This window comes from Falco biarmicus, chromosome 1 (genome assembly GCF_023638135.1).
Source record: "Falco biarmicus isolate bFalBia1 chromosome 1, bFalBia1.pri, whole genome shotgun sequence".
Taxonomy (NCBI): domain Eukaryota; kingdom Metazoa; phylum Chordata; class Aves; order Falconiformes; family Falconidae; genus Falco; species Falco biarmicus.
The window spans coordinates 79,277,075-79,304,059 of NC_079288.1; the positions used below are offsets into that span (position 1 = coordinate 79,277,075).

Below are 26,985 nucleotides of genomic sequence, written 5' to 3' on the forward strand. Positions count from 1 at the left end.
CAGGGGAACGAGACTTGGCTTTATACTTTCCAGGATCTAAAAGCACTAAATTGTCAGGTCCACCTGCACTGGCCAGGGTACGTACCTTAAAAACAATAAAGTAATCTTTAGGTTTCTTGAGGAAAGGGGGTGGGAACAACAAAAAAAAAAAACCAAAAGTTGACATCAGAAAAAGCAGCAGAAATCTACTTCCATTTTAAAGCTAGATAATGAAGATATTTACATAAAAGTTGTCTTAAAGCTTTGAAAATACCTGTTTTAATAGGCAGTATTTATCTAATCGATGGTTCAAATACAACATTTGAACATTGCAGTTAAGCCAATGTTCTGGATGTCCTTGTATAATACAGCAATTTCACAAATCACCGTGTAGGGTTAGATTAAGAGTTTCACCAGTAAAGCCCGCAACTATTCATCTATTTGAAGGTTAATATAGCAGATCGTGTTATAACATAACATACTAAAATTCTTACTTGAATCTCACAGGCAAGCACTAGATTATGAATATAGTAGAAAGCTTCCTCAACGGTCTCGCCAACTGATACTAAGCCATGGTTTCTGAGAATAAGGACCTAGACAGACATTGGAAAAAAAAATTAACAGCAGTAAGACAAGTCTTTCCTTGCTCTTGATTACAAAGCATGCCTTCCCCAACCCAACACACACCTCCTTTAATTCTAGATGTAAATACTGACCTTGCTTTTAGGGCCCAAATTTTTCTGAATGACCACCTTTTCTTCATCATCCACTAAAATACCATGGTAGTCATGATAAGCTACTTCACCTAGAGAAAGTGCTTCAGGTGAAATTGGCAAGAGACCACACTTCATGGCAGAAACCTGAGAAATATCAGAACAACTAACTTGATTTCTTGCAACAGAAAAAAAACTGGGAAAAATAATAATAAGAATTATAATAAAAATATATTTGTATATATTATATGTGTATGTCTGTACATATCCTACATATACACAGTGGCCTTATACCCCATCCCTGTATTTCACAACTTTTGGACTGGATACAAAAGTCACATTGATTTTGGGTCTGACTCAGTATGGCTGCTTTTACATGACATCAACACCAACATGAAAAGACTCTGGGGGGTGGGTGGAAGCAACAACATCCAGAAAAACACAAAACCACCAAACCCCCAAATCAGCCGTATCCTTCATTCCTTCCACTCCACTCAGTGATTCCCCCCCATCTCCCCCCAAAAGAAGAAATTTCATGATGAACTTTAACACAGGTAATTCCACAGCACCGCGGGTAACATCAAGGAACATTTTTAAAGGCTGTAAATCATAATTTTAGGAATGTGATAATTTATCCTTGAAATGGTTGTAACACTTCTGTTAATCAGTTAAAACCAATAAAAAAATAAAATCAGAATGTGAACTTTGAAATAGTACCAGATGACACTCTCAAAAAAATATGAAGAGGTAAAACTGACTAATAACCAGTTGCTCTAATGAGAGGTGTTGGAAGAGTTTCAAATATTTAAGCAAACCTTGATAAATTGTGTTTTACAAAACCAAAAAAATACACTAAAGCTCTTATGACTCACTGTCAAAAGATGTGGTTGTTGTGGTAAAGGACACACAAATAGGAAATAGGTATTTTCCATTTAGAGGTCAATTTACTGTGCAACGACTCACGTAAAAACCAACTACAGAGGTTCTGATTGATTCAAACAGAACCACGTATTTGAAGGTAGACTTAAAGGCTTTGTGCCCTTCAAAAAGGAAGCAAATTATGATTAAGGGGGACCCACCTACTTTCCAGATGGTTAGGGTGGGGGGAACAGGACAGATGACAAACTAAAAAGTGTGCTTACCGCTGCCCCTGCTGGCGTATGAATATGAACAATGCATTTAACATCTGGTCGAGCTGCGTAAATTGCAGAGTGCAAAGTAAAACCAGCTTGGTTTACACCCAAGTTAGTGCTTCCACGATCAACTACATCTCCCTGAATATTGATTTTAACCTGGGAATGAAAATAATTAGTTTCATAAATGAATCAAGACACTAAAAAATCTGATTTAATTCAGCATCTACCAGTGAAGCTCTAAAACTGTGTTTCTTTCAGTATTTTATTTTAGCAAGTGCCAAACTGTGCATGATAAGGCTGTAGGGAGGTGACCAGGGCCCTTGCTTGAGATTAACTGAAGAGGACATCAGGAACTACTGGATACGACACAAGAAACTGCTGCATGTAACAGGTAACAGTGCAAGCAGCTGACAAAAGTTACAGACAAGGCTGTCACAAATGACTGCATTTCACAGGGAGTTACACAATTAACTTGCAGACTTCACAGATAGCTGAAGAAGAGTACTGGGACCTTTCAGGGAGTAGGTTCTGGAACAGTCAACATGTAGGTAACCCTACCATGGATACCGTGTAAAGCTGTGACAGCCCACGTAATAATATAAATACCAAATTTGGATATGGACATAGCAAAACTGGAATAGAAGGGAAAAGTAATTATCTGTGAGTTGTTTATTTGGGAAAAGAAGGGAGAAGGGAAGAACAAGCATGGGAGGAATAAAGAGAAAGAGGTGATAAAGGGCCAGTCATGTAAGCAGGCTGCTTGCTGGTCAGCATGCTCATCTGGCTACATCATGTGCCTTGTCACTGTAGTCTTCTTATTAAATCCTGCTGCTAGCTATTTTCTGTGAACATGCTCTCTAATGAGTATATTCATTTTACTACCTTAATGCAACCTTAATTCTCACGGTAATTATACTCCTGACATAGAGAAAAGCAGAACACCCTTAAAAAAACAATAACAAAACCCCCAAAATCCCAAACCCCACAGTGTGGCCCTTACTCTCTTCTAAAAATCTTGTAGTAGCAAGTAAGGGCAGGTCCCAGTTTTCTCCATTCCTTTTCCTACAGCTTTTTCAATTAAAATTTTACAGATTATTAAGGTGGGGTTATGTAAGGAAGAGACAACTTTACAGACAGCTGGGGGGGAGTATTGGGACCTTAAGGTGTCAAGTTTGAAATGTCATGACTCTGCATATACTCACCTCACCTGTCTGCTAGAGTTTACTTACTTACAGTAGCCAGGTGGACGGACTAGCGTGAAAGTTTCTATTTTGTTTAAACACAAGAGTCAACCAGTTAACTGAAGTTGCCTTCAGCAGCAGTGTAGACTAGACTGAAGATAAAACACTCACAAAATGCTTCCCACTACTTAACAGTTAAGGGAGTTGTCTCTTGCACTGCAACCATTAGATCTCAAAAACATAATTTATCTACACCCTCAGCTACTCACATCATTAAATGATGGCAACTAAATTAAGCATCTGACACAATGTCTTGAAATTCTAATTGTTCTGCATCATTTATGTCTGAAACACATACTGTTTCCCTTGACAAGCCTGACTCAACAGCCAGCACCCTTAAAGGGCATGGTGTGATTAGCTGCCCAAATAACCTGGCTCCTCCTTCCAGCTTGATCAACTGGAGGCCACCTGGTGGTGAATGTGCACAAAGAAATCTCCCTGAGGTACCTCAGCTGCACCAAAACCAATCATGTTCAATAAAGCTATTCTAAACACAGAGTAAAATATTCTCTAGGATAGAATTTAAACAGTGACAGATACACAGACAGAGCAGATTCAACTACTTGTATTTTACATCTATGAAAACCAGTGATTACTTACCAGACTGGATGCAGTAACTTCACTATAGAGCAGTCCAAAAGGTACAATGAGGAAATGCTCCTGCTCAGAATTTACTCTGGCCTAAGGACAAAAACAAGAGTAAAAGTTATTAAGAATATTTTATTAGAACACGCAAGAAGGCCCAAAGAAGTGAAAGTAACTTTCATGGCCCGAGTATGGAATGGGCAAGCATGCCTATAACATATACAACATGACTTTCATGTATGCTACAACAGAGTCAACTAACAGCACAGTTAATTAACTCATGTTGAACAGAACCAGGCGGCAGGTACATGCCAGAGTCCTTCAGATTGGTGGAAGGCAGTAAATCCTTAGATCCTGTGGTAATGACAACTTAAACGCTATGGTGAAAAGGAATAATATTGATAGAAGTGGAAAAAGAAATTACTGTGTTTTTTTAGAAGAATGAGTTTATACACCAACTGTATTTCTACCCTAGTAAAAGAGAAATTGTGAAATAGAAGCGTGTGAGAAAAAGCAAGAATTTGGCCCACAGATCTAAAACATCCTGATGCTGAGAAGTTTCATGACTGATACTGGTGCCTGTGATACAGCACACCTGCAGGTTTTCTACCAAGTATCCTGACCCTCACTTATGTTTCTGATCTTTTGTCTAATTCACACAATCAGGAGTTTATAATACAAAAATAATTCTGACTTCAAACCACTGACATCTTTTGTTGCATCTGTTTAAAGTGTGTACAATAAAAGTACAGGACAGATAAGTAGTTTAGGTGTCTCTCAACAGAGAATTAGAAGGCTTCAAATGCTTTACTGGACACGTGAGACAACTGATTTTGCTATGAGTCTACCCAGATTTTATGTTTGGGGTTTTTTTTAATGTTTTTAAAATTTTATTTGCGAGTGCTGCATTTCCCCAAGACCCAACTGCTTTATGCTCCCTCATGTATTCTGCTACTTCCAACATTAAAAGCATACATAGTCTGATACAGCTCTACTGCAGGGAAAAAAAATATCTAAATAAGTAGTTGATCAGTCATCCAAAAGCTTCTAGTACAAATATGTCTTCTTTTACAGCCAGCTGGTAACATGCTATAGCATAAGAGCCTTAAACTGAACCAGTTAGCTGAGGTTAACCTGTACTTTTAGGAATCACCAAAACGGTTCTCCATTACAGAAATGTAAATGATCTAGAAAAATCTTTTACTTATTTATGCAAGACTAAGAACCGGTATTATTCAAAACACCCCAAAAGCTAGTAAGAAACATCAGATGTAAGATAAACAAGTAGCAAGACTCACCAATCATCTTACTTCAGGATCAGATCCAATAAACAGTTCATGCCCTCAAAGCAAACCAAGACTTGGTGAATGATGTGTACCTTCTGTAAACCTGTAGTCTCAAATTCTGCCTAACCCTGGAGGCACCCAAGTTTTCTCTACTTTATTGTAATTGACATGAAAGCTCTTGATGCTCTGTAATTCTGCTTCTGCGTCAGGACTGCACCAGTCTGAACAATTCCACACACAGCAGCTGTCATTGACTGATAAGGATCCAGAAAAGCAGATACTCCCACCCAGCTCCCTGATATGCCCAGGCTGGCATATGCTCTCATATCCTCGCAATTCCTTTTTCCTCTAACAGACAGGGTTATGCCCCTCAAAGGAGGCTGTTGTATCTTTTCTCTTACTTTAGTGCACTGACAGCTTTTAACTTGGATGCAATCCCCTAGTAATTAAAGCATCCACCGATTAATAAACTGAAAGCTTGGAGTCAAACTCCAGCTCTGCATGAAGTGCATTCACATTCCAAAGGAGTGCCTTACTACCACACTACTACTTAATGTATGGGCACATGGAACAAAGACAAGACTACTTTGTAAATAGAACCTTGCTCTCTATCAGCTTCCGGAGATAAATCCTATCTATCAATTACCTTTCAAAACACTATTCACTGAAGGAGTTTGTAAAAGATGAGTAAACTACAATTTGTGATTGCTGCTGACAAACCATTAACCAAGAGCTTTCTGGTACCACTTGGCCCTTCAAAACCACATAAAATACATTCAGAATCTCGTACTCCAAGTGCTTTGACTGTCTTGTCTTCCACCTCAACTGGCATCATCATTATCTAATCTTCCCGTGCTTCTCCCTCACACCAAAAGAAAGCAAACTTGAGGTACTGCACCCCAATCACATGCCTTTGCCCTAACCACTTCCCTAGGGACGCTGGTCTTGATTACATTTACCTTTTTATCTAAATGCATAAACATTCCCAGAGCTGAAATTTACACTAGAAAGCCATCTTCAAGCCTGCTTCTCTAGCAATCTTTCCACCCACTGCATTAATGTCCCTTTTACAAAATCAATTCTCCTGTCACGTATGAAAAAATCAGGGGGTGGTACAGAGTTGTTTACAGGAACCATTATGTTGGATATGTTCCCTTACTAAAGGAATCAAACAATCTAACCAACATTGCCTTGAACATATGCCTACCCATGTCATTTATCATCTTCATCAGTTCACAAATAATATACCTTAAAATCTCAAAAATCAGTAAAACAAAAAAAAAAAACGTATTTCAATCAGTCTGCAACTAGAAGAACTGAAAATACATAAAGGACAACCTCTGCTATGTAAAAAAAAACCAAACAATTCAGCTGTGTTAGGAAAACAATTGAGTGGCTGCACACTACAGCTGTGACCTTACTCATGAGATTCATGTTGATCATTCTTCTGGCATATAAAACCTCCTTGATTTGACCTCCTTGTCGTTATTTTTATGGATGCCACTGATTACTCAGTCACAAGAAAATTGTTGGCACACTACATTAAACTAAGTAGTTCACTCATGTTCAGAAATACTATGACTCCTTTTTAAGAAAGATTGGTACCTTGAATTATAAAATTCAACTGAACTATTAAGAAGTTATTTTAGTACTTTCTTTTCTTGCTAAGACATGACTCATCAAATAATACATACAATTATTCAAAGCATTTAAGATACTAAAGCCTGAGTCTTTCAGGAATCTTGATTTCATAACAAGAACTTTCATGCACACTCTCTTAAGACTCTATTCAGGCTATGGTAGCTGACATCCAAGCTGTTCTAGTTATTATTCTTGATACACAATGACAAATCCCTTCAGTAATACTGCTTTCAATACCACTTTGCTCCTCTTCCACACAAAGAAAAAATGACAGATGGGGGAGGGAAGCAATTCTCTTGTATGTTAAAACAATTGGTTCAGTTATCTGTTGATTCAATACTCACTGTTATATGATTGTAAATAAGCTGAGACCAGCCAAAGAGATCTGCTAATCTGTAGAAAGCTGCCAATTTACATCGTAACAACTTCTCCCCTTTTTCATAAGCAATGGAATCTGATCCTCTCAGATCATTTACCGGTGTCACCATGCCAAGACCTGAAAAGGAAAAGGGGTAAAAAAGCACAAGGGGGGTGGCATTTAACATCAGTTAAAACCTAACAACATGCACTGCTATTGTAGTCGTTGTTCTTACTAGTTTTTTCAACATATTAAGCTAAGAAATTGATAGCAAAGTTTAATTACTATTATGTCATAGTTTATATTACACAAATATAATGACATTCTCAAAGTCATTTATCTTCAGAAACTCAGCACATTTCCTTCCTTAATATTAATTAGTGCTAAGGTGACAGTGCATTCCTTAGCAAAATATTCTTTTTCTCTCTCAAACATGACTGTCTGTAAAAATACAACTTTACTGTTAACAGAAAATGCATAATCCCAAATGTTCCATTTTTTCAGATACATGATTTGGTATTCCTGAAAATGAGAATTACACACCTAAAAAATGCACACAGGTTCATTTAATTAGGAAAAATAAGAGTACAAGCTAGGGAGAAGGGGATTATGGTAAATAAATACAAATACTGTAGTTCTAGTTAAAAGTAACCATGATAAAGCAGAACCAGGCCATGCTACAGTCTAAACTACAAATTTATTTTAAAGCACAAGCAAGGATTTAACACTAAACTTGTGTGTATACATGCATTCATACATTTTGGTTATCGTTTCCCTTTGTTGTGCTTGCTGATGTTTCTTGTCTATAGCTTCACTTCACTGAAGAAAGCTGCAAACCGTATTTCCGTAACAAAAACAATTAGTTTCTGAAGACCTTTACTGTTACTAGACTGCCAATGAGCATTTCATTTTCCTGCAGACAATCCATGTGGCAAACATTAGCAGTATTTAAATCTTTAAATTTTTTACTAGTACTGACTTATCAGGGTTAATTTTCAATTAAGACACCATACTTGAAATAGCTTTTGATATAAATTATACACATGAATCACACTGCATGCCACTGTGGCATTTAGAAACTAATCAATTCATTTCATGTTTGCATTTGAACTTCACAGCGCTCTTCAGTTCATTCACACTGTCTTCATTTCAAGCCTTTCAAAAAACAGAATTCAGCTATTATAAATAAAGGTGCACTCACTCATATTTAATGCAGCCATTCCGCCTTGTGGTGCTGCAGGGTAGACATTTGGTACATTTGTTGTCATGAAATCTGCAATCTGCTGTAAAGCCAATAAACCCGTTGGGTTCTTCCCCTTCTTAAATTGTTCCTGGATCATTGATTCCAGTTCTTCACAAAAAGCCTAGCAACAGGACATTGCATATTGTAAAGCCTGTTCAAAAGAACTTCGACCTTTCACACAAAGCTTCTTTTTAGCACACGAGATGGAAATATCCTATACCTCTTCTGAAAAGCAGCTCAGGGCAGAATTACTGGGTGCATACTGTTAATTGAAAGTGTTGCTCTCCAGAGCTCAAATGATGCGAGTCACTTTTTTTTTGTGAATCAAAATCCCAGCATTCTCTCTTCAAGTGACACTAAAACTCATTGAACCTACTAATATGGACTTCTGGAAGAATGAGAAGGATATACAATCTACTTGTATATGAAGCATGAAAGGAGAAGTAGTAGAACCAGAAAAGAGAAGGAAAATTATCAGTGAGGTTCACAGAGAACTGGAGCATCCAGGATGGCATCCAGGAACATAGGAAGAAACAGAATCACAGAACGGTTTGGGTTGGAAGGGATGTAAAAGATCATCTAGTTCCATCCCCCCTGCCGTGGGCAGGGACACCTTCCACTAGACCACTTTCCATAGCCATTGAATTTTTAAAGTATGTTTCGACAAGGGGTTGTTTAATTCTTTCCTGGTTAGTTTTTTTATTTGTTTTAACTTTGAAAGGAAGATTTTTTATTTACTTTTTTTTTAAAAAAAAACCCTGCTGCTGGTGGCTGCTGCTTTTGACAAGAACATTGCAATTTGTACTGAAAGAGAAGTATTCCAATCGTTAAGTAAATCTAAATTAAATGGGTTGATTTCACATGGAAAAACTGTAAATGGGTTACTGCTACATCCACGATCTTAGTGAAGTTGTGTCATGAAATGGTTTTTAGCTAGTCATTTATTAGTTATTACACAAGGAACACATTATGCGAGAAATTTTCTGTACTTTCTTGCTGAGGGACAAATCTTTTAATATTAGATGTCAGTAATTCACAGCTTATTATTGTGCACCCTTTCAGAAAGGGATATAAAAAAATATTTCATATGTTGGAAGCATGCATGAAAAACTGAGCACAGGATAGACCTCCCTTGTATAAGCTATTCTTAGAAGTGTTACTTAATCTAAATGTTCATGTAAATACTGAATATATGAAACAAGTGAAAAAATGTCTGACCAGGACTAGATGGAAAATATGAAACTGTTTTGACAACTACACAGGAAATTCTGAAAGCAAGACCAAGAAGCTGCTTCATGAGTAGACAATAAAATTCAACTAGATAATGTGAGGAAAATTAGGCTACGATTAAGACACTTTAGAAGAAAGGCCAACCAGAAAAAGATCAAATCGATCCAAGATACCACTAAATTCTCCAATCCCATAGGTATTAAAAATAGAGTTAATAAATGTATCACTTTAAAGATGAAGCATTTTCTTTTCTTACTGGGCTTTGAAGAATCATGGAGACTCTCTTCTTCTGTTCCATCATGTTAAAATCCTGGCGAAGGTCAGGTGCCATATTCCTCTCTCTCAAATAATCTGGATTATTCTCATCAACTCGATCAAAATACCTCTCTTTATGAGGGGCTGTTGTTGGAGGTGGTGAAGTCACCACCCCCACACCAGAATCACCATTCATAGCACAGTTTTAAGGGACCTATGAAGAGGTGGCAGAGAAGAGGAATGAATAAATAAATCAAGCAAAGTAGTAAGTAAGAATTTCATGTGTGTTTCTTGTTTCAGAGTAACCGTTCAAATCCATCTAAAATTAACATGGCTTCGCAAATACAGAAACTATGTTTGTGTGATTAGACAGCAATATTTTAGAAGGGGAAAAAAATTTTAAAATGTAAGATTAGAGGAGTAGGCTAACATATAAAAGTCAAATATGCTACACATGTACACGCTACACAACTGAAACAAGAGCTCCCATTTAAACTATCTCCAGTTCTTTAAGCTGTCTACACAGCTTGATTTTTCAGAAGTATGCAAGTCCTTCAGACCTTCTCTACAGAGAAGTTCAAGACACGAGGTCTAAATGAACCGGGGTTCCTTTTTTGTTTATTTTATTTAAAAAGTTAAAGCAGACATTGTGAAAAGAATATGGCATAAAGCAGAATTTAAATCATTACGGAAGACAGAATATTACATATGTTCATTAATATGAAAAATGAACCCCAGTAAAACATGCTCAGATTGCGAACACATTTCTGGGGACAAACTCAGAAACACTAACTCTACAACCCGAGGCATACTTTTCAGAAATATATTTATTTTAGGTTCATTCAACAACACGCACATCACCACATTAGCATGTGGGTTTTGGAATCTGGAAAGCACACCCACGAACACAACCCCACCCACTGGCCAGGGTTCATTTCAGTTTTACATGTTGCAATCAGCAACTGCATGTATCTACTAGAAAGGCTGAAAACTCAGCTGGTATTGCTCATACACACATGCTTCTTTCACTCACAAGAAGCCCTTTGTGTAACATTATCCCAGTTTTCTGGGCACGATATTATAACCTTCATTCCAAAATCATGTTCAGTAGATTTTTTTTGGAAGTCTTCCACTGACAAGCAATGAGTTCAATAAAGCCACATGCGCAATGCCTTCAGACTCAAACTGACATAATTTAGACTTTTCCAGAAAATGTATATTCTTTGCATATTGTACACTATTAAACAAAATTTCATTAACACAAACCGAACCTCACTGAACTGTAATAATAATATTTAACGCTGAATGGCTTGCTAGTTCATAAAACTGCAATTATTTACATTATACACAAGATATGCAAGTCTTGCCATCATAACATTTAGTAATTGTACTAAGAAAATAAGCCAAGAGAAGTTAGCAGGTCTTTTCTTGGAGGTGGAAGAATAGATAGAGAATAAAGTTACAGAATCTAGATCCCTGTTCTCATAAGGTGAAACAGACTCATTTCAGTAATACTGATTTAGATTCGAGGTTCCGTACAGTAAGAACCACCCTGATTTAAAGAGTCAATTTCATTATGCATCTTCAGTTTTGCAACTGCAAGGATTAGTACCATTAATACCATTAACATCTGCTGCATGCAATGCTTTTTACTATGCTGTAGAAAAGATTGTATGTATCATAATTTAACTTATGATTAATTTCTACATATTATAACTAGTAAATTGTGGTATATGTCTCTTACTATTTTTAGATTTTCCTTAGTGACTTGTCTCAAAGTGTACTTGCTTGTGGATTTCAATTTGATTAGGAATTTACTTGTACATTTATTAGGTAAAACCACCTCAGATGTGGATGCATACACAAAAGGAAAATTTACATGAATTATTTTGACATGCAGACTATGTTTAACAAAATCATTGCAGCAAAGAAAAAAAATCTACTTCAAGACTTCAGAATTAGCAGATTTCATCCTCTTTGATTCTCACATTAGAAAAGAAGCTTCAAAACTCAACTGATTTCTTATTTCAGAACAAACAAATCACTGAACAGACAACTGAACACAACAAGCAAAAAAAAAGTATTTTCCTTGACTTTGCAGAAGAGGATACCACTATCAGAAACTATGTTAGCACTTAAGACACTCAAGTTTTAGATGCTCAGTGATTTCCACCCACTGAGTTGCTAAATAAAGACAGAGACACCTCTGCACTGTCTAAAGTATTTCAGTGCAAACCAATCAGCTTAGGCTGAAAAAGTCGTGGTCAGATTTTTTTTTTTTTTTTTCTTCTTTAAAATAAGCACATACACACAGCCTTTATTATTTTAAGGTCTTTTAATTACTAGCTTTCCTCGACCCAGGAGGAAATACAGCGTATGGCAAGAAGAAATAATGCTTTTATCCACATAGAAAACCTTCTAAGGTATTTGACCTAGAAAGTTTTAAGCAGGTAGCAAAGGAGCCACCTCTCCTTTAGCAACTTCAGATCCCCAACACACACCCTCTAAGTTCCCTTCCTCCTCCAGCCAGCACCACCTGCCATTTCATACCCCAAAAATGCTTTTGAAGGCCCATTACCACTTCCCACAACCCCTCTTCTGAGTTCTGTCAGCTGTCCTAATACCTCTACATCCAGGTGCTTGTTGAAAAGTTACAGTTTGCAGATCCAAACATATAGCTTACTCTTACAGTAATAGCTCAACTGGCCTAATTAAGTCTGAACATCATCCTTTGCTTATCACAAGGAATCAGAGAATTTAGAAACAGCACAAGGGCAAGTCCCCAAATAAAGACAAATCAAACTGCTCAAGGAATTCAGAATTTATACTGCATTCTGTTTAGTGCAGCCCCCGATGTGTATTCACTAAAGCATGGGAAAATGCTAAGTTTGAGCTTCTCCACCAAGCAGAGTGGGCTGCTCCTGCCTGCTGAAGCACTGAATTTCCAGAATACATTTAAGTCTAATGTTGCATTTTGTGTGTATGTGCAGTCTTATTTAAAGGAGTGTAACACATCTGCAGACATAATTTTGCATTTAATTATTTATAGTAATTCCATCTTACATTCAGAGTACCAAAAGCCATTTCCAAATGATTTACATACATAATTACCTCTCTTCACTCTTTTTTAATCGCATTGGAAAGGCACTGGTCCCTAACAGCCCACACAGGCCATGTTAAAAAGGGATCACAGTGTCTTGCCAAAGTTGTATTACTCCTTTACCCAAGTATAAGATGGCATTCAGGAAGGTCCTGGGAAACTATGTGGTGGCAATAGTATAACAGAAAATTCCATGTTTAACATTAAGTGATCATTTTATAGCTAAAGGTAAATATCAGTTTCACAGCTCAGTTTTGTAGGTGCCCAAAATTAATGGTATACCCCCCAAAGTCTATTAATTAATTGTTGTAATGTGACTGAAATAGCAATATTTTTATCTTAACGACTGTCACCTAATGATGAGAAATGTATTTATTTTTCAATTAGAAACAGACCTATTTGACATTTTGCACAGGCCATTGAAATTTATTTGTAAGTTTTGTCAGAAGACCCTTTGGGAATAAGGCATGATGAAGTCTCCAGTAAGAGCTTCAGTAATATGGATAACAATAAATAAAAGGCATCTGAGCAGTTAAACTGAACAGACACTGGGGAATGGCCAGTGGTTCTATAAACTGGAAAGTCACACTGAAAATCACAACAGGCTGCCCAAGGAGTACAAAAGGAAAAAAAATTCAGACCATCCCCAGCCCCACAACTCTCCAGTACAGACAGTTCCTTTCTGCTGCAGTATACTACAGCCCCCAAGTAAGATAAGCTGTAATGTCAAAGGACTTTTTGCCATGATAAGTGTTTTAATGCAAGAACAACTGTATCAGAAAAAGTCACACCCTTAACTGAAAAAGCCATGCCGGAAAATGTAAGCGGGTAAGAAAGCCCTTCTCTCAGAAGCAGCTATTTTCAAAAACAGAGATGCTGTTCCCTCTGTCTATTACTGGGGGGGAGTGTGCGTGTGTGATCAATCAATCATAAAATCCAAATCACACCTTACAGTAACTGAAGCATTAGATCCAATCTTCTAATATGTACATATAAACACTCAAATGTACTATAAACACTCAAAATTTCAATAAATCACCACATTAAATGAGAGACACCAAGCCAACTCACAGCACATCATATTTACCAAAAGGCACGTGTATGTATATTCAAGTACTACAAACAGCTTCATGAAATACATTTTTTTGTCAGGAAACCAGCTTCATAAAATTTATAGTGCAGTTACAGATACCGACTACTGTTTACAAAAAAAAATTCTGAAACTGGTATTAATATTTCAGGTTACTTCTATCTTTCAAAATCCCCTTCCTCCTTCTCCTCTCCTAACCCAAGAGGGTTTTGTCACAGGATTCACCTCAGAGGAAGTGGTGTTACACAGTTTAAACAAACTAAGAAAGTTTTAGAACAAGAATGCCATAAAATTGTTCATGTTAACATCCAGAAAGAAAAAAAAAAAAATCTCAATTTTTAAAAAGCTTATGTTCCTCAGTAGTCAGTCTGGAGAGTTAGATAATGCACATACAGATAAGTAACTTTAAACAGTTACCTGACAGCAAATAATACCTGATAAGAATCTACAGTAACTTCAGGGCACATTAAAAAAAAATCCCTCCCTTAAATCTAAAAAAATTATATAAAATAATTTTAAAAAACAACACTGGATTTGAGCTGGGATCTCACTGTAGTTCATCATATTATTAAGAAGACAAAGGAACTAAAAAGACTTATAAAACATTTAAAAGATACTGCCAATTTAAGATAGCACATGCCCACAGTTGTTTGTGGGTTTTTTTTTAAGTTTAGGAGAGTTATCTGATCAAAACCTTACAAAATCAAGTCATTTTAGAGAAGAAAACCCCAAAACAAAACCTGCCTTCTTCCTGGTAGCTTACGATTTCTCTGTACAAAATACCACGTGAGCAAAACCTCTGTATGGGACCTCGTGCCAAACTGGCAAAGTAAATGAGCAGCAGGCTTCTCAACTGTTGATACAATCCCAGTCACCAGCAACAGAGATCAAGGGTACCTATTCCCAGGACATACAGCTTCCAAGGCAGATTTTGACAATGACATAGTAATTTCCTTTATATCAACCTTTTTCTGACAGTTCTTTCAACAAGGTATCTCTTCTCACACCAGAACTATGCTACTAAGTCTAAAAGAGGTGAAAACAGATTTGACAAGAAGTTACTGGGGAAGGGACAAGGGAGTAGCAAAACAAATTAAAATAACTTTTCTTCACTGTTGTGCAGTCTTTGTTGTACACTGTTGCAGCAGTCTTTGAGGAGTAACAGTTACCTGAAAGGCTCATGTAAGTGACAAGTCAGGCAGTGTACTGGCAGGGGGAAGAAAGGGAGCTCTATTTTGGATGCAAAAAAAAGGACAGGGAAAGAACAGAGAAAAGACAGAATAATTTTATAGTCCAGGAAAGAGTCAGGGGGATGGACTGTGGAAAGCTACTGAGCAGAAATTACTACATGGGGAAGTCATGAGGTGACAGGAGGAAGGAAGAGGAAGGGCAAGGGCTGGGCAGCACTGGGGTGGTGCAGCACTGTGGGCAGCAAGAAACCCAAGAGGTAACTGAGCCATTGTGAACAGACTGAGTTTGGGTGAAAACTGAGTTGGCAGGGAGATGGTGAAGAAGTAAAACATCCATCTACAGAAAATGAAGTTGCATTATCACTTGGTATCTGCAAAAAAACCCCAACCCAAACCATTTACAAACTTGCACTGTTACCCCTTCACTCAATATTCTGGTACTTTCTGTATTTTTTGCAATTTTTATTTAGTTTAGAATAACATTTGCCAAACTTGCTCCTTAAAAAATTAATACATCTTTATAATAGGGATATTATTTATGGTTTGCACTACAATTTCCATCATTTTCAGTGAGAGTGTTTTGGCACCAATGACACTGGATTTGTTCTTGCCATTCCAAATGTTTCCTACTGAACTTTTAAAAGGAAAAGCTGGCACTATCTTAGGAAGTCTAGGAACAAAAAGTAAATCATGACTGTGGTACTTACTAGACAACATACTTATCACGAACAATTATATTCTTTTTTAGCAAATGTTCCCAGCTCATGCACCTTCAGAATTTCCTCTGCTCTTTGTTTTCAAAGAGGAAGAGACTATTTCACAAACAAGAACAGTTATTTATCTTGCACTGAATGTAGGCACCATTATCTTACTTATTAACAGAGATGCTGCAAGTTACATACTGGACTCTAAACAGAGAAATCCAACACTAAAATAAGTTTATCTGACCAGAAGTATTGCATCATATGTGTAGTACCACGCCTTAGTATCGATGACAGTAGCTCAAGAAACAAGCTGGGTTAGAGAACAAGGGAGAGAAAAAAAAAAAAAAAAAAAAAAAAAACCCACACCCAAGTCCCAAAAACTTACTCGAAAGGCATCTACTCTGTGTAAGCAATTACTTCCTGTTTTTACTTTCTCCAAAACACTGAAATCAGAGACCTAGCACAGCGGGCTGTGAGTGATCACAAGGTTACATAAAGAACTGGCAAAAATTTAAACCTGAGACCTCAAACCATACAAAAGAGTGAACATTTGTATCAGTTTCTGAGACACAGTATTATTTGTGTAATGAAACTCATCGACACTCCTTCATTATTCCCAAAACTTAGGCAAAAAGGTCTCTTGAAATGGTTAAGAACAAAGAATAAAGCTAGAAATCTGTTTCAAATTAAAACTAAACTTCCAAATATTTATGAAGGGCAAGAATCTATGTGTCAGAGTTGTCAAAACAGCAGTTGTTACAGGCCTCTTCCCATATAAAGTACCAAATTGCTTTTCAACTGCCAAAAAAAAAAAAAAAGGTTATAACTTTAAGGAAGTAACGATCACAAAAAAAAAATTAAGTAATAAAATGTTTCATTAAGACCATATCCTTAAAATACTAAAGTCCCTCCTTAACTGGCATCCTCTGATTGTACAGAAAAATGAAAGATCCTGTATTTAGAACTGGAAGAATAATCTACAGTAAAAAAAAAATAAATCTTGGAAATTATGCACATTAAGAAACCAAACATCCAACACTACGTTTGGTAACCCGCTTATTAAAACCTCATTATTATGAGGTTTTCTAGGTTGTGTTAATAAAACATTTAAGTAGCCACAGGTAAAGCACAGCAATAACTATGTCAGGTTGTAAAAAAGCGTGATTGTTGTCTAGCTTTACCAAAGCCAAATGAAGCAGGTGACTGGGAAAAGCCAGTGCAGATTCCCTAAATGCAAATCACAGCAGACTAACCCCATGTCATGGTTTAATCCTGACAGAAGAAGAAAATTAATTCTATCCCAACCAAAATTAGAACATCTGATCACCTTCTATGACAAAATAGCATTTCCTGTCAACATGGAGATAGCAGTGGGTATTGTTCACATGGACTTCAGCAAAGTCTTTGACACTGTTTCCCACAGCCTTCTCCTGGACAAACAGGCAAGATACAGATCAGATGGGCGGTCTTTGAGGTGAGCAGGAACCAGGCTCACAGGCTGCCCTCAGAGTTTCACATCTATGGGTTTTACTCACACTGGCAGCCTCTCACAAGTGGGGGACCCCCAGGGATCAACTGGGCCTCACACTCTCCAATGTCTCCCTAAATGACCTGGGTGACGGGATTGAGAGCACCATCACCAAGTCTGCTGACACCACACGGGGTGGTGAGGTGGATGCATCAGAGGGAAAGCCGTCTTACCGAGAGCCCTGGACAGGCCGGAGCAGCGGGCCAGCGAGAACAGGACAGAGTTTAGCAGAGACGAGCGCAAGGTCCCACACAGGGGACGACACAACCAAAGGGCCCGGTACGGGCTGGGATCTGCACGGGTGGGGAGCGGCCTTGCCGAGAGGGACCTGCGGGTCCCGGTGGGCAGCGAGCTGAACAGGAGTCAGCAGTGCGCCGCTGCAGCGGCAAAGGCAAATGGGCTGCAGGGACATTGCTAGCGGAGATAAGAGTTGCGATCGTCCCGATCTACCAAGCGCGTGTCGGGCCACACCTGAAGTACTCCTGTGTCCAGTTCTGGCCTCCACAACTCACGAGAAGACACAGACAGAGTGGACAGGCTCCAAAGGAGGGACACAAAGATCACCAGAGGCTGTAGGATGTGCTCTATGAGGAAAGGCTCAAGGAGTTTGGTCCTTCCTCCTCGGAGGACAGAAGGCTCGGGGGAACCCCATCACAGTTTTCCAGTACTTAAAAGGTGGCTACAAAAAGAATGGAGGCTCTTTCTTCACAAGGAGGCCCACGGAGAGGACAAGGGGCAACCGATACAAGTTGCACCAGGAGAAGTTTCACCTTGATATAAGACAGAATTTTTTTTACGCTGAGAATCAATCACTGGAACGACCTCCCCAGGAACTTGGTAGAGTCCCCATCAGCTGGAGTTCTTCAAGAAGCAGCAGCACAGGGTGTTAGATAATCCCATCTAGGCTCCCCTTCCCCCAACAGGTTGGACCAGATGATCTTTTCAGATACCTTCCAACCAGGGCTGTTCTATGATTCTACATAGCATAAGCCCACCTAAAATTGACATCAGAATTTAGTTGGACAGATACAGCTGGAATATTGCTCAATTAGGGTTTTTTTTATATAAATAAAATATATTAAAATATAATATGCATATAAATTATATGAAAAAATTATATAAATAAAATATAAATATTAGACAGCTGTCTAAATTCTGTGTAAGTTTCAAGATATATGGCTCAGAACATGTAATTCAGTCCTTGCAAACAGAAGAGGGAAGCAACTAGCATTAAAACTACACTAGAAGGTGAGACAGAGAAAGGTAATTTCCCTCCTTTTAATAAAGGATTTAGAAGACCAAAGTATCGAACTTTTAGAAACAGTAATTATCCACCTCCCCTCCCTGATCGTGAGGTAGGAAGCAGAGATTGACGCACAAGATGGAACAGGGCAGCACACCATGACGTTCCTCCCCTCAGCACCTAGCACAGACCTTACTTGGAAGGTACAGTCACAGCCTACACTCACTATTGGTACTGGTTTTTATGTTAAAACTTCTTTAACATTTTTATTGGTATCACTAAAAAAACATTTTTATTGGTATCACTAAAAACCACATTTTTATTGGTACCATTTTTATGTTAAAACTTCTTTAACATGATTTATTAATTTATGCTGAAAAGATCAAATTTCCAAAGAGGTCATTCCAAGCTATTTAAAAATGCGAAGGAATCCCAACCTAAAAATGGGACTAGGAATAAGATTAATAAAGGAGTTACCCTTGAAACTGTGAATTCCTATCTCCCATTGACTAGGTTCCCAGTTACTTCCCAGCCCTAGCCTTTTAACTTTCCTTCACCTCTTTAGATCATTTCCTTCACTGATTTTCTTGCTAAGCAGTTTACACGCAAACAACAGAAAGCTGTTTCTAGCCTCCAACAATTTGTGAAAGACTAACAGTTTTAAGCCAGCTTACTAACTCAACATCAGAATTACTGAATCAAAGAAGTGAAAACGAAGTAAGTTAATTTACTTATTCCCATGCACTTCTCATACAGCACTTCTGGAAATGTTCAGTACATAAAGGAAAGTGATAGCAGACATCATAATATAGAATGTCACATATAACAGAAAGAAATACTCTGCATAAGTACCATAAACACCTTAAGCTTTTCTGCTGAAACCTTAAGAGCCTCACAAATGTATCAGGAAACTTACATGCAAATGACAAAACAGGAGTTTCACCTCTTTGCATTTCTCCAGGCACAACGTGAGAGTATGAATTCTACAAACTCATATTTTTTCCATTGCCTCTTACCAGAGAACCACCAATTGCCACAGGTAGTAATGGCAGTGGAGACACTTTTACTTTGCCTCTTACCAGAGAACCACCAATTGCCACAGGTAGTAATGGCAGTGGAGACACTTTTACTTTCCACTACTTTGGTGTCTATTAGCCTCCAAAATAACTCCTTACAGTTCAGTGAAAAACATGGGTTTCAGTGTCATGGTTCAGAGCAGTACCATGGTTTTCAGATAAAGTTGCTCCAACACAGAGATTTAAACATGCACATTGAACCTGGACTTGAAAGAGCTGCCAAAATGAGTCCTCATAATTACGCTGCCAAATACCACAAAAGTATTTTATTTCAGAAATCTGAGTTCCAATTGAAATAACCTTCTCAAGTATAACCCACAGAATTACATAATTAATAGTGCAATATCACAAAACTCAATTTAACACAGCTAATGCAAAGGAGTACAAGTGGAGACAAAAATTAAGAGAATTACTCTGCCTGAAAAGGCAAGATTAGAACTGAATTCAGGAGCTGTCATAAATTACTGTGTAGGAATTGCAAAGATTATGCTGCAGCCACGTGGTCTACTGTATTCATAAAATAAAACAAAGAATATCAAGTAGCATAATTGCCTTCCCTTTTTGAAAAAAAACCACCAAAACCAAACCCCAAATCAAAACAAAAAACCACTACTAAAATATTATTTGTGGTTCTCATGTACACACTTCAAAAAAAGACATGAAATATCAGCGTTCAAGGAAAGGCTATAAAAATGATTTGGAGAGTAGACGACCGACTTGTAGGGATTAGCAGCTTGACCTATTTGGTTAACTGGTCATAGAGGTGACAGGGCCTTTCAGTCTTGCTAACGAAAGTATGGAGTGACTGAACATTCTGGAGTGAATCAGACACTTTTGCCCTTCAATAGAGATGGAAGTTTCCTAACCATATATGTACAATACTGAGCCAAACACGTTTTAATCCAAGTTCTACTATCTGCCTGCACTGAGATCAGAGTACCGTCTGTTTCTGAAATCTATGAACCTGCCCTTCCTTCTTAGGCTCTGGGAAAAATCAAGTTCCACATGCACAATATGCTCATGTTATTTGTAGCTTCCAAAGCACTGCTAGTATTCTAGCAATTTTTTTATTTTTTTTTTTTTTTAATATCACCTTCCTCTGCTGGTAGGTTGGTGACAGCTGGAGACTCAATGTCAGACAGAAGGCACAAGTAATAAGAGACAGAACCAAAAATCCTTAGCCCTTCTCCTGTGCTCAGATCAAAACCGATCAGACTTGCCATTAGGACAAGTTTTCCATCAGATCAGGTAGGATCTTTCTTACAATTTTTTAATGATCTTCTGCAGCATGAAGTGCAAACATCCCATCTGAATAATTCAGTTCTATCTTACCTGTGAAATGTCAGTGACAAAAACTACACAAGCTCCCAAATACCTTAGTTCGTTGCACTACCTTCTTTGATGCATACAGCAGTTTAGTCCACTGAAAATGAACTGCTTAGGTTAATGTTTTTTTCAAGTTAATAGCCTGTAGAATAAAAAGGGTTGCGCTAGAGAGGTACTCTCTCTATGCCTTATTGATGAAACTGTAAAATTTGTTGAACAGAAAATATTAGTGACAAGGATTTTTCCAGCCTGCTTTATTTCTACATGAAATTTTTTCACTGATGTCCAAGAGTCAGGTACACATGCCACTCAGTACTACACAAGAATGAGTCCAGTCATTAATTTTTTCATCCTATAATTGTGCAGAAAGTATCTGACGCCAAGACACCATGAAATTCAAATATTTTTCCACTGTTAACATTCATGGATGGAGGCAGCAGTACCAGAAAACACATGTAGATTTCTTTTTGCCATGAGGGTCATGAGTCCATACAAATAAAGAGGTTTAACCCAAATACTACTTATTTTTAGGTTTCTGTGAACCCACATGCACTTTCCAAGCCTCATGCCAAACATGCCAATAGGCCAGTGCCCTCAGATTTTTGAACAAAGGTCAAATCAGATCACCAGCTTTTCAAGGGCAGGGCCCCAGCTTTATCCAACAAGTATTTAGAAAGCTTGAGACAAACTGATCAGCACGTCTGACCCAGAAATGAAGACTGGCCTTAAACTGAAGTTACAAAAGCTGCTAGACTTAATTCCAACACTGGATTTGCGGAAAACACAAATGCACACATCAGTTTCTTGAAGAGCTAAAACCGACAGAAGCAAAATTGGATGTTTCATTTGCCAACGTAATAAATCAGGTAAGAAAACTTCCATAGTTTTCACATACACGCATTTGAAATCAGATTTTCCTAGGAAACAACACACTTAAAAGTCATCACAGTCCCCAAATTCCTTAACAGTACCCCACACAGTCCCCCTGGAAAGAAAGCCATCTGCTTACACAGAGGTGGCACTTACTGGAGAAGAGCCTACTGCCGCTTCACAGAGCAAGTTCAGGGAGACGCGCAGTGGTTGCACCAGTGGCTTTATACAGAAACGAGAACTAGGTCAGGAACTATGATCAAGGACAAGGTTTTACCCACTGTCCATCATAAACTTGGGGATGCTTCTGGCACAGCAGGTCAAGAGGAAGTGCACACAGCATAGGCTCTTCCCCACGGCAGTGGAGAGGCTGTAGCACTGCATGAGAACTGTGGAGTTCATAAGCAGCTTTACCAGAAGGCAGAAGACTCCAGAGCTCATGCCAATGCAGGACACAGTACAAGTTGCAAGTTGTCTACAGGAAAGTCAAATGCATACTCTAAGTGCAAATACAAGAGGAAAGAGAAGCTTTCTTCTTCCCTCAAGATTTTCTTTTGACTTCAAGGTCTAGCAAAATAGGCAAAATGAACAAAGTACCTCACTACTGACCACAGTAGCATTGCTTCACTTTTCCTATAAGGTTTTTTAAGTAGTATTTTCTGATGGTGCTACCTATCCAATGCTATCCTTCTTTTAAATAAAGGAGGGTGGACATTCTAAAATCAGACATGAAAATCTACGTTTAATAAAAGGTTTGTTAGGGTTTTCAAAAAGGTTATTGTCTGGGAAAACAGAAACAAGAAAAAAAATTCCACCCACATACCCAATGCTATCACAGATATAACCCCCCCCCCCCCAAAAAAAAAAATAATATTTAAAATATCTTTAACTTTCACAGCTATTGAAGACACTCAGAACCTATACTTGCAGAAAGTGCTGTGAATAACAAAAGCTCCTACAAAAGGCAGAAGAAATTAAAACTCATTTTTTAAGAGGAGCGTAGATACTTCCCTGATGATTTAAAAATGCAAGAAATTTCAGTTAAAGTATTCACATCTAAAATATTAGTATCACTATGCATAAAGGATCAACTGAAACACAGCAGTGCATAGGCAAAGTGGCCTCATTTTGGCCAGGATCCAGTTATTTTCATGCAGACTAAATAGCAAGGGGTGAGATTTCTGAAATGTGTTGGCAATGAACAGAATGTCATTTAACCCTTTGAACTGTTCTGCAAAAATAACTTCTTCCAAAACAGTTGGATGCTATTTTGTATCTTTACTTATTTAAAGGACAAAGGAAAGTAGTTACAGAGTCTTTTTTCCCCCCCTCAGTTTCACATAAATAGTAAAAACACTGACCTGAAAGCTACGACTTCACTTTATGTAAGCATGAGAGCTATTTAATAGGTTTATTGGGTTTTTTTTTTTTAAAAGCTAATTTTGATAAAACACTGAACACATCTCCCAACCTAGAATAAAGAATCTGTTGACTTACTCATTTGGGTACTACCCTGGGAAACAGAAGACTTCCTGGGACAAATCCTTAATGTGATCAGATACAAAAAATGCAAAGACCGGGTCATTTCAGTTTTAAATATAATTGCAGTGACAATGTTAGACCAAATTTAAATGCACTGTATTTCAAGAGTTCACGACAGCCATAGAAATTACGATAGACTGTAAAGGACAACTCCACACTTTACAGTCCAAGTATACAAACCCCACAGATCATTAATAGTGAAGGTGGCATGCCCACGATCCCTCCAAATTGCCTATGAACATGTATGAAAAAAAGACATTGAGGCACTGCTGCTCAATCTCACCTCCTAGTATGAAAAAACTATACCTAAAGAACAGTTTTCCACTTACTATTACTGTTCATTAAGAGGTTGAAACTGGAATGTTTAAAGAATGGAGCAGGAAAAGATTCTGAAGGGGTTTTAACCATAAGACATCTAAACGTGGAGACTGGACTTACTGGAGTTAAATAAGTAAACAGAAAAGTTTGGTGTTCTGCATTTTTTTTAAATAAGGAAGTCTACTAAGAAACATATTCTAAAAATCAAGCACATGAATTATCAGATTCTGCTTTACAGTTTATTCTGTAAGTAGAGCTTTGCGATTTATAAGAAACCTGCAAAAAGGACTGCAAATACAAAATACTCTAGTTCAACTTTTTCTTTCACCAGAAATCATTAAACCTTAATAACAGGTCTTACATACACTGATTCAGAGACAACACATTCTTATTGAAGCAAGGGCAAACTAAAAGTGCATAAGCACATCAATTTTGCCTTTCCAGGCTGAAATAATGTATTAGTACATTCCTTATAGATCACAATAAGGAACAGTGTCACTAATGTTAGATTGTACTGAATGATACCTATTTTTGTTATGCTAAGACATCCCATTCATTAAGTCTTCTTGTGTTGTTCTGACCTCCTGCTCTTAGGTATGTGGTCTGGGGGGAGGGGGGAATCCAAGAAATAAACTTGCTCATCTATCAACAGTGATAATTAGTTTTCAGGGAATTTGACAAACATGCATTCCCTCCTCCCCCTCTTTTTTTTTTTTTTTTTTTAAGAGCTTATATTTCATTATGCAATTTTTATCTGAATCAGAGGTACACTAAAACTGTCTTTTTTTATAAAATATCCCATTTTTATTGCTGGATCTGTTAGGCAATGATATCATAAATCTTAAGTATGCTCTAGCAGCATTTATTGCTACTCAAAATTATGTAATAAACCCCAATAATAAAATTCAAGAACTACGTTAATTTCTTTATGCTTTTCAAGAAATTTTAAGAAAGTTACAAGCAATTAGCATAGCTGCTCAAAAAGATTATTAAATCACAAAAAGAAGGATGAAGAGGCTATGTAACAGTGTGCCACCACTTGGCAACAGAGCCACAAGGTGAACTTAGTTGTTTCTCAATGAATTCATGATTAATACATCTATAACTTTGGAGATCCTACAGCAAATGCCCCACAAGAAAAAAAACCCTGCATAATTACAAGACTGGTTGGTTGAGATTTTTGAGATGGAACTAACCTGAATATTCATGACTAGATGCATGAATTCAAACCATTATTTTCTGGCAGAGAATCCAAGTAACTCAGAAATTGCTGCAGCAATTAGAGTGCACAGGCATTATGCTGGAACCAGCAAGTTTCATATATAAGCAGCACTAACGTTGTTGATGTGCGTGTTACCAGTTTGAGCTAGAAGAGAGTGAATCAAAGTACATAAATGAGGTAGAGGCTAATACGAAGAATGGAGATTTCAAGTAGGCTTGAATCAGGCAAATGAAGGCAATGGAGATCTTGAATTTTTCACGAATTTCTCACTCGAGGTCAGCTGAGGCTTTTCTAGGTGGCAGCCCCCAGTTCTTTTACAGCACCTCCCAGTTTTGATGAAGGAGGAAGGGAAGGATGGAAATACAGGTGAATTATGAGACCAAATTAACCTCTTGACAAAGTAGAATCAGACAGAATTTTAAAAGCCTGTATACAGGAGGAAACAACTATCTTTGCAGAATGCAAGCCTAAGTATTAATTTTGACGTAAACTTTCCATATGAGATTTTATACTGCACTTACACATAAAAACAGCTTTGAAATGTGTACCCCACATATATAGCCCTTCTATTTCCAAATAAGACAGCTAACAGCCAGGCTTACTCAAATTCAAAAAAACTCCTTTACATGGTGGTTAATCAGGCATTTGTAAGCCCTTCAGGTAGTTGATAAATTTTAGGGAGACAACGTGGTTTACACCATCTTTTATCCACCCTAGACTGAAAATTTCTGGACATTGTTTAAAATAGCATTAATATATTTATATAGGGCATGTATCTTCATCAAAATCTTAGAAGTGACAGTAAGATAAAAGTTCATCCCATTACACAGTTCCCAAATTCAAGAGCATTCTCTTTTCCGTCTCTCAGAATGCTCTCTACAACTTTAATCTACATATTAAAAACATATAAATTATGGATGAAAGTGTTACTGGAACTCATTTTCCTGTATTAGATGGTTGCTTGTTCTGTATCAGGAAATAGTATGTCAAGAAACCCCCATGAATTCTATTTTAGGACCAACTAATGTCTCTTTTTCTTTTTCCCAGGGGAGGAAAATTATGCAGTCATGTTTCCTACTTCAGGGTAAACCTCAAGGGTCATGCACACCCACATGGTAACAAATTAAACACCATGAGAAAACCACCTTCCTGATTATGCTGTCTCCCTTGTCAGGCAAGTATTGCACAACTGAACACGGCTGCCTAAGCTAACATTATGCAAACTCAAGACTTACCCTCCAGCTGAGGTTCTCATTGTTTCCACCTGAAAGTGGCAAAAAGACACTTCTCTACAGGGTTTCAGATTTACATCTGGGGAGAAGTGTCTCCCCAGCTTCTCCAGTCACTGTAAATCATGCAAACACAGTGTTTAATGGACATTTCAGCAAAGTTACTGTCAGAATCACAAACAATTGTCCACAACAGCCCAGACCTTAACATTTCAGGAATCATGGCCACTCTCACACCTTCTTCCAGGCCTATTTCTTAACTAGGACCATTATAGTCTCCAGACGGTTACATAATTCAACCGAAGAATCAACAGAATAAAGGAGAACGCACAAAACAGAAGGATATGCACAAACCATGGCAGAAAGATTCTGTTTGCAATGCAGGAGGACAAGGACTAATCCAAGCCTGATACTTGCTCAATTACTATAATGGCTGTAGAGCCTCACACATCACAATTTGATTGACTGGCAGAACTACTAATGCTCTCCTGTCACAAAGGCTCATTCGTAAAGGCTGCCTTCACTGAAGAGGGCAAGCTGGATGCATTTACATTTTGGGTCTGGTTCCAGTCATCCAGTCCAAGACCCATGGGGACACACATCAGCTCTCTCTCCTACTCTTCCATGCATACAGCTTTGAAAGAATCAGTCCCAAACACTCAAATCCTCTCCTACGGTCCAATCCTAAACATTAGATAAAGACGGAGCTGCAAACCAAAGTATCCAAAGGTCACAATAGTTTTGCATGGCTGTGATGTTTTACAAAAGTAAACAAGCATTATTAAAACCAAAAGAAAAAACCAAAATCATGCTTGTGTGCATTCTGCACTTACTGAATTCAAGTCCCAGTGTAAAACATGAAAGGCCCAAGTTCTACACA

At 37.8% G+C, this 26,985-nt stretch overlaps 1 protein-coding gene across 13 annotated transcripts in view; it reads right to left on the reverse strand.

Moving 5' to 3' along the window:
- The window catches only part of ADD1 (adducin 1), a 66,763-nt gene that overhangs the window by 23,826 nt on the left and 15,952 nt on the right, over positions 1–26,985 (reverse strand). For all 13 annotated transcript variants that reach the window (XM_056339243.1, XM_056339268.1, XM_056339253.1 and 10 more), the window contains exons 2-9: positions 9,669–9,881; positions 8,141–8,303; positions 6,926–7,077; positions 3,670–3,750; positions 1,835–1,984; positions 696–839; positions 474–572; positions 1–85 (exon numbers count right to left, since the gene is read on the reverse strand). The exon at positions 1–85 is cut by the window's left edge and continues 92 nt beyond it. In XM_056339243.1, the coding sequence (XP_056195218.1) occupies positions 1–85; positions 474–572; positions 696–839; positions 1,835–1,984; positions 3,670–3,750; positions 6,926–7,077; positions 8,141–8,303; positions 9,669–9,863 (1,069 nt within the window). In that variant the 5' untranslated portion in view covers positions 9,864–9,881. The remainder of the gene's footprint in view (positions 86–473; positions 573–695; positions 840–1,834; positions 1,985–3,669; positions 3,751–6,925; positions 7,078–8,140; positions 8,304–9,668; positions 9,882–26,985) is intronic.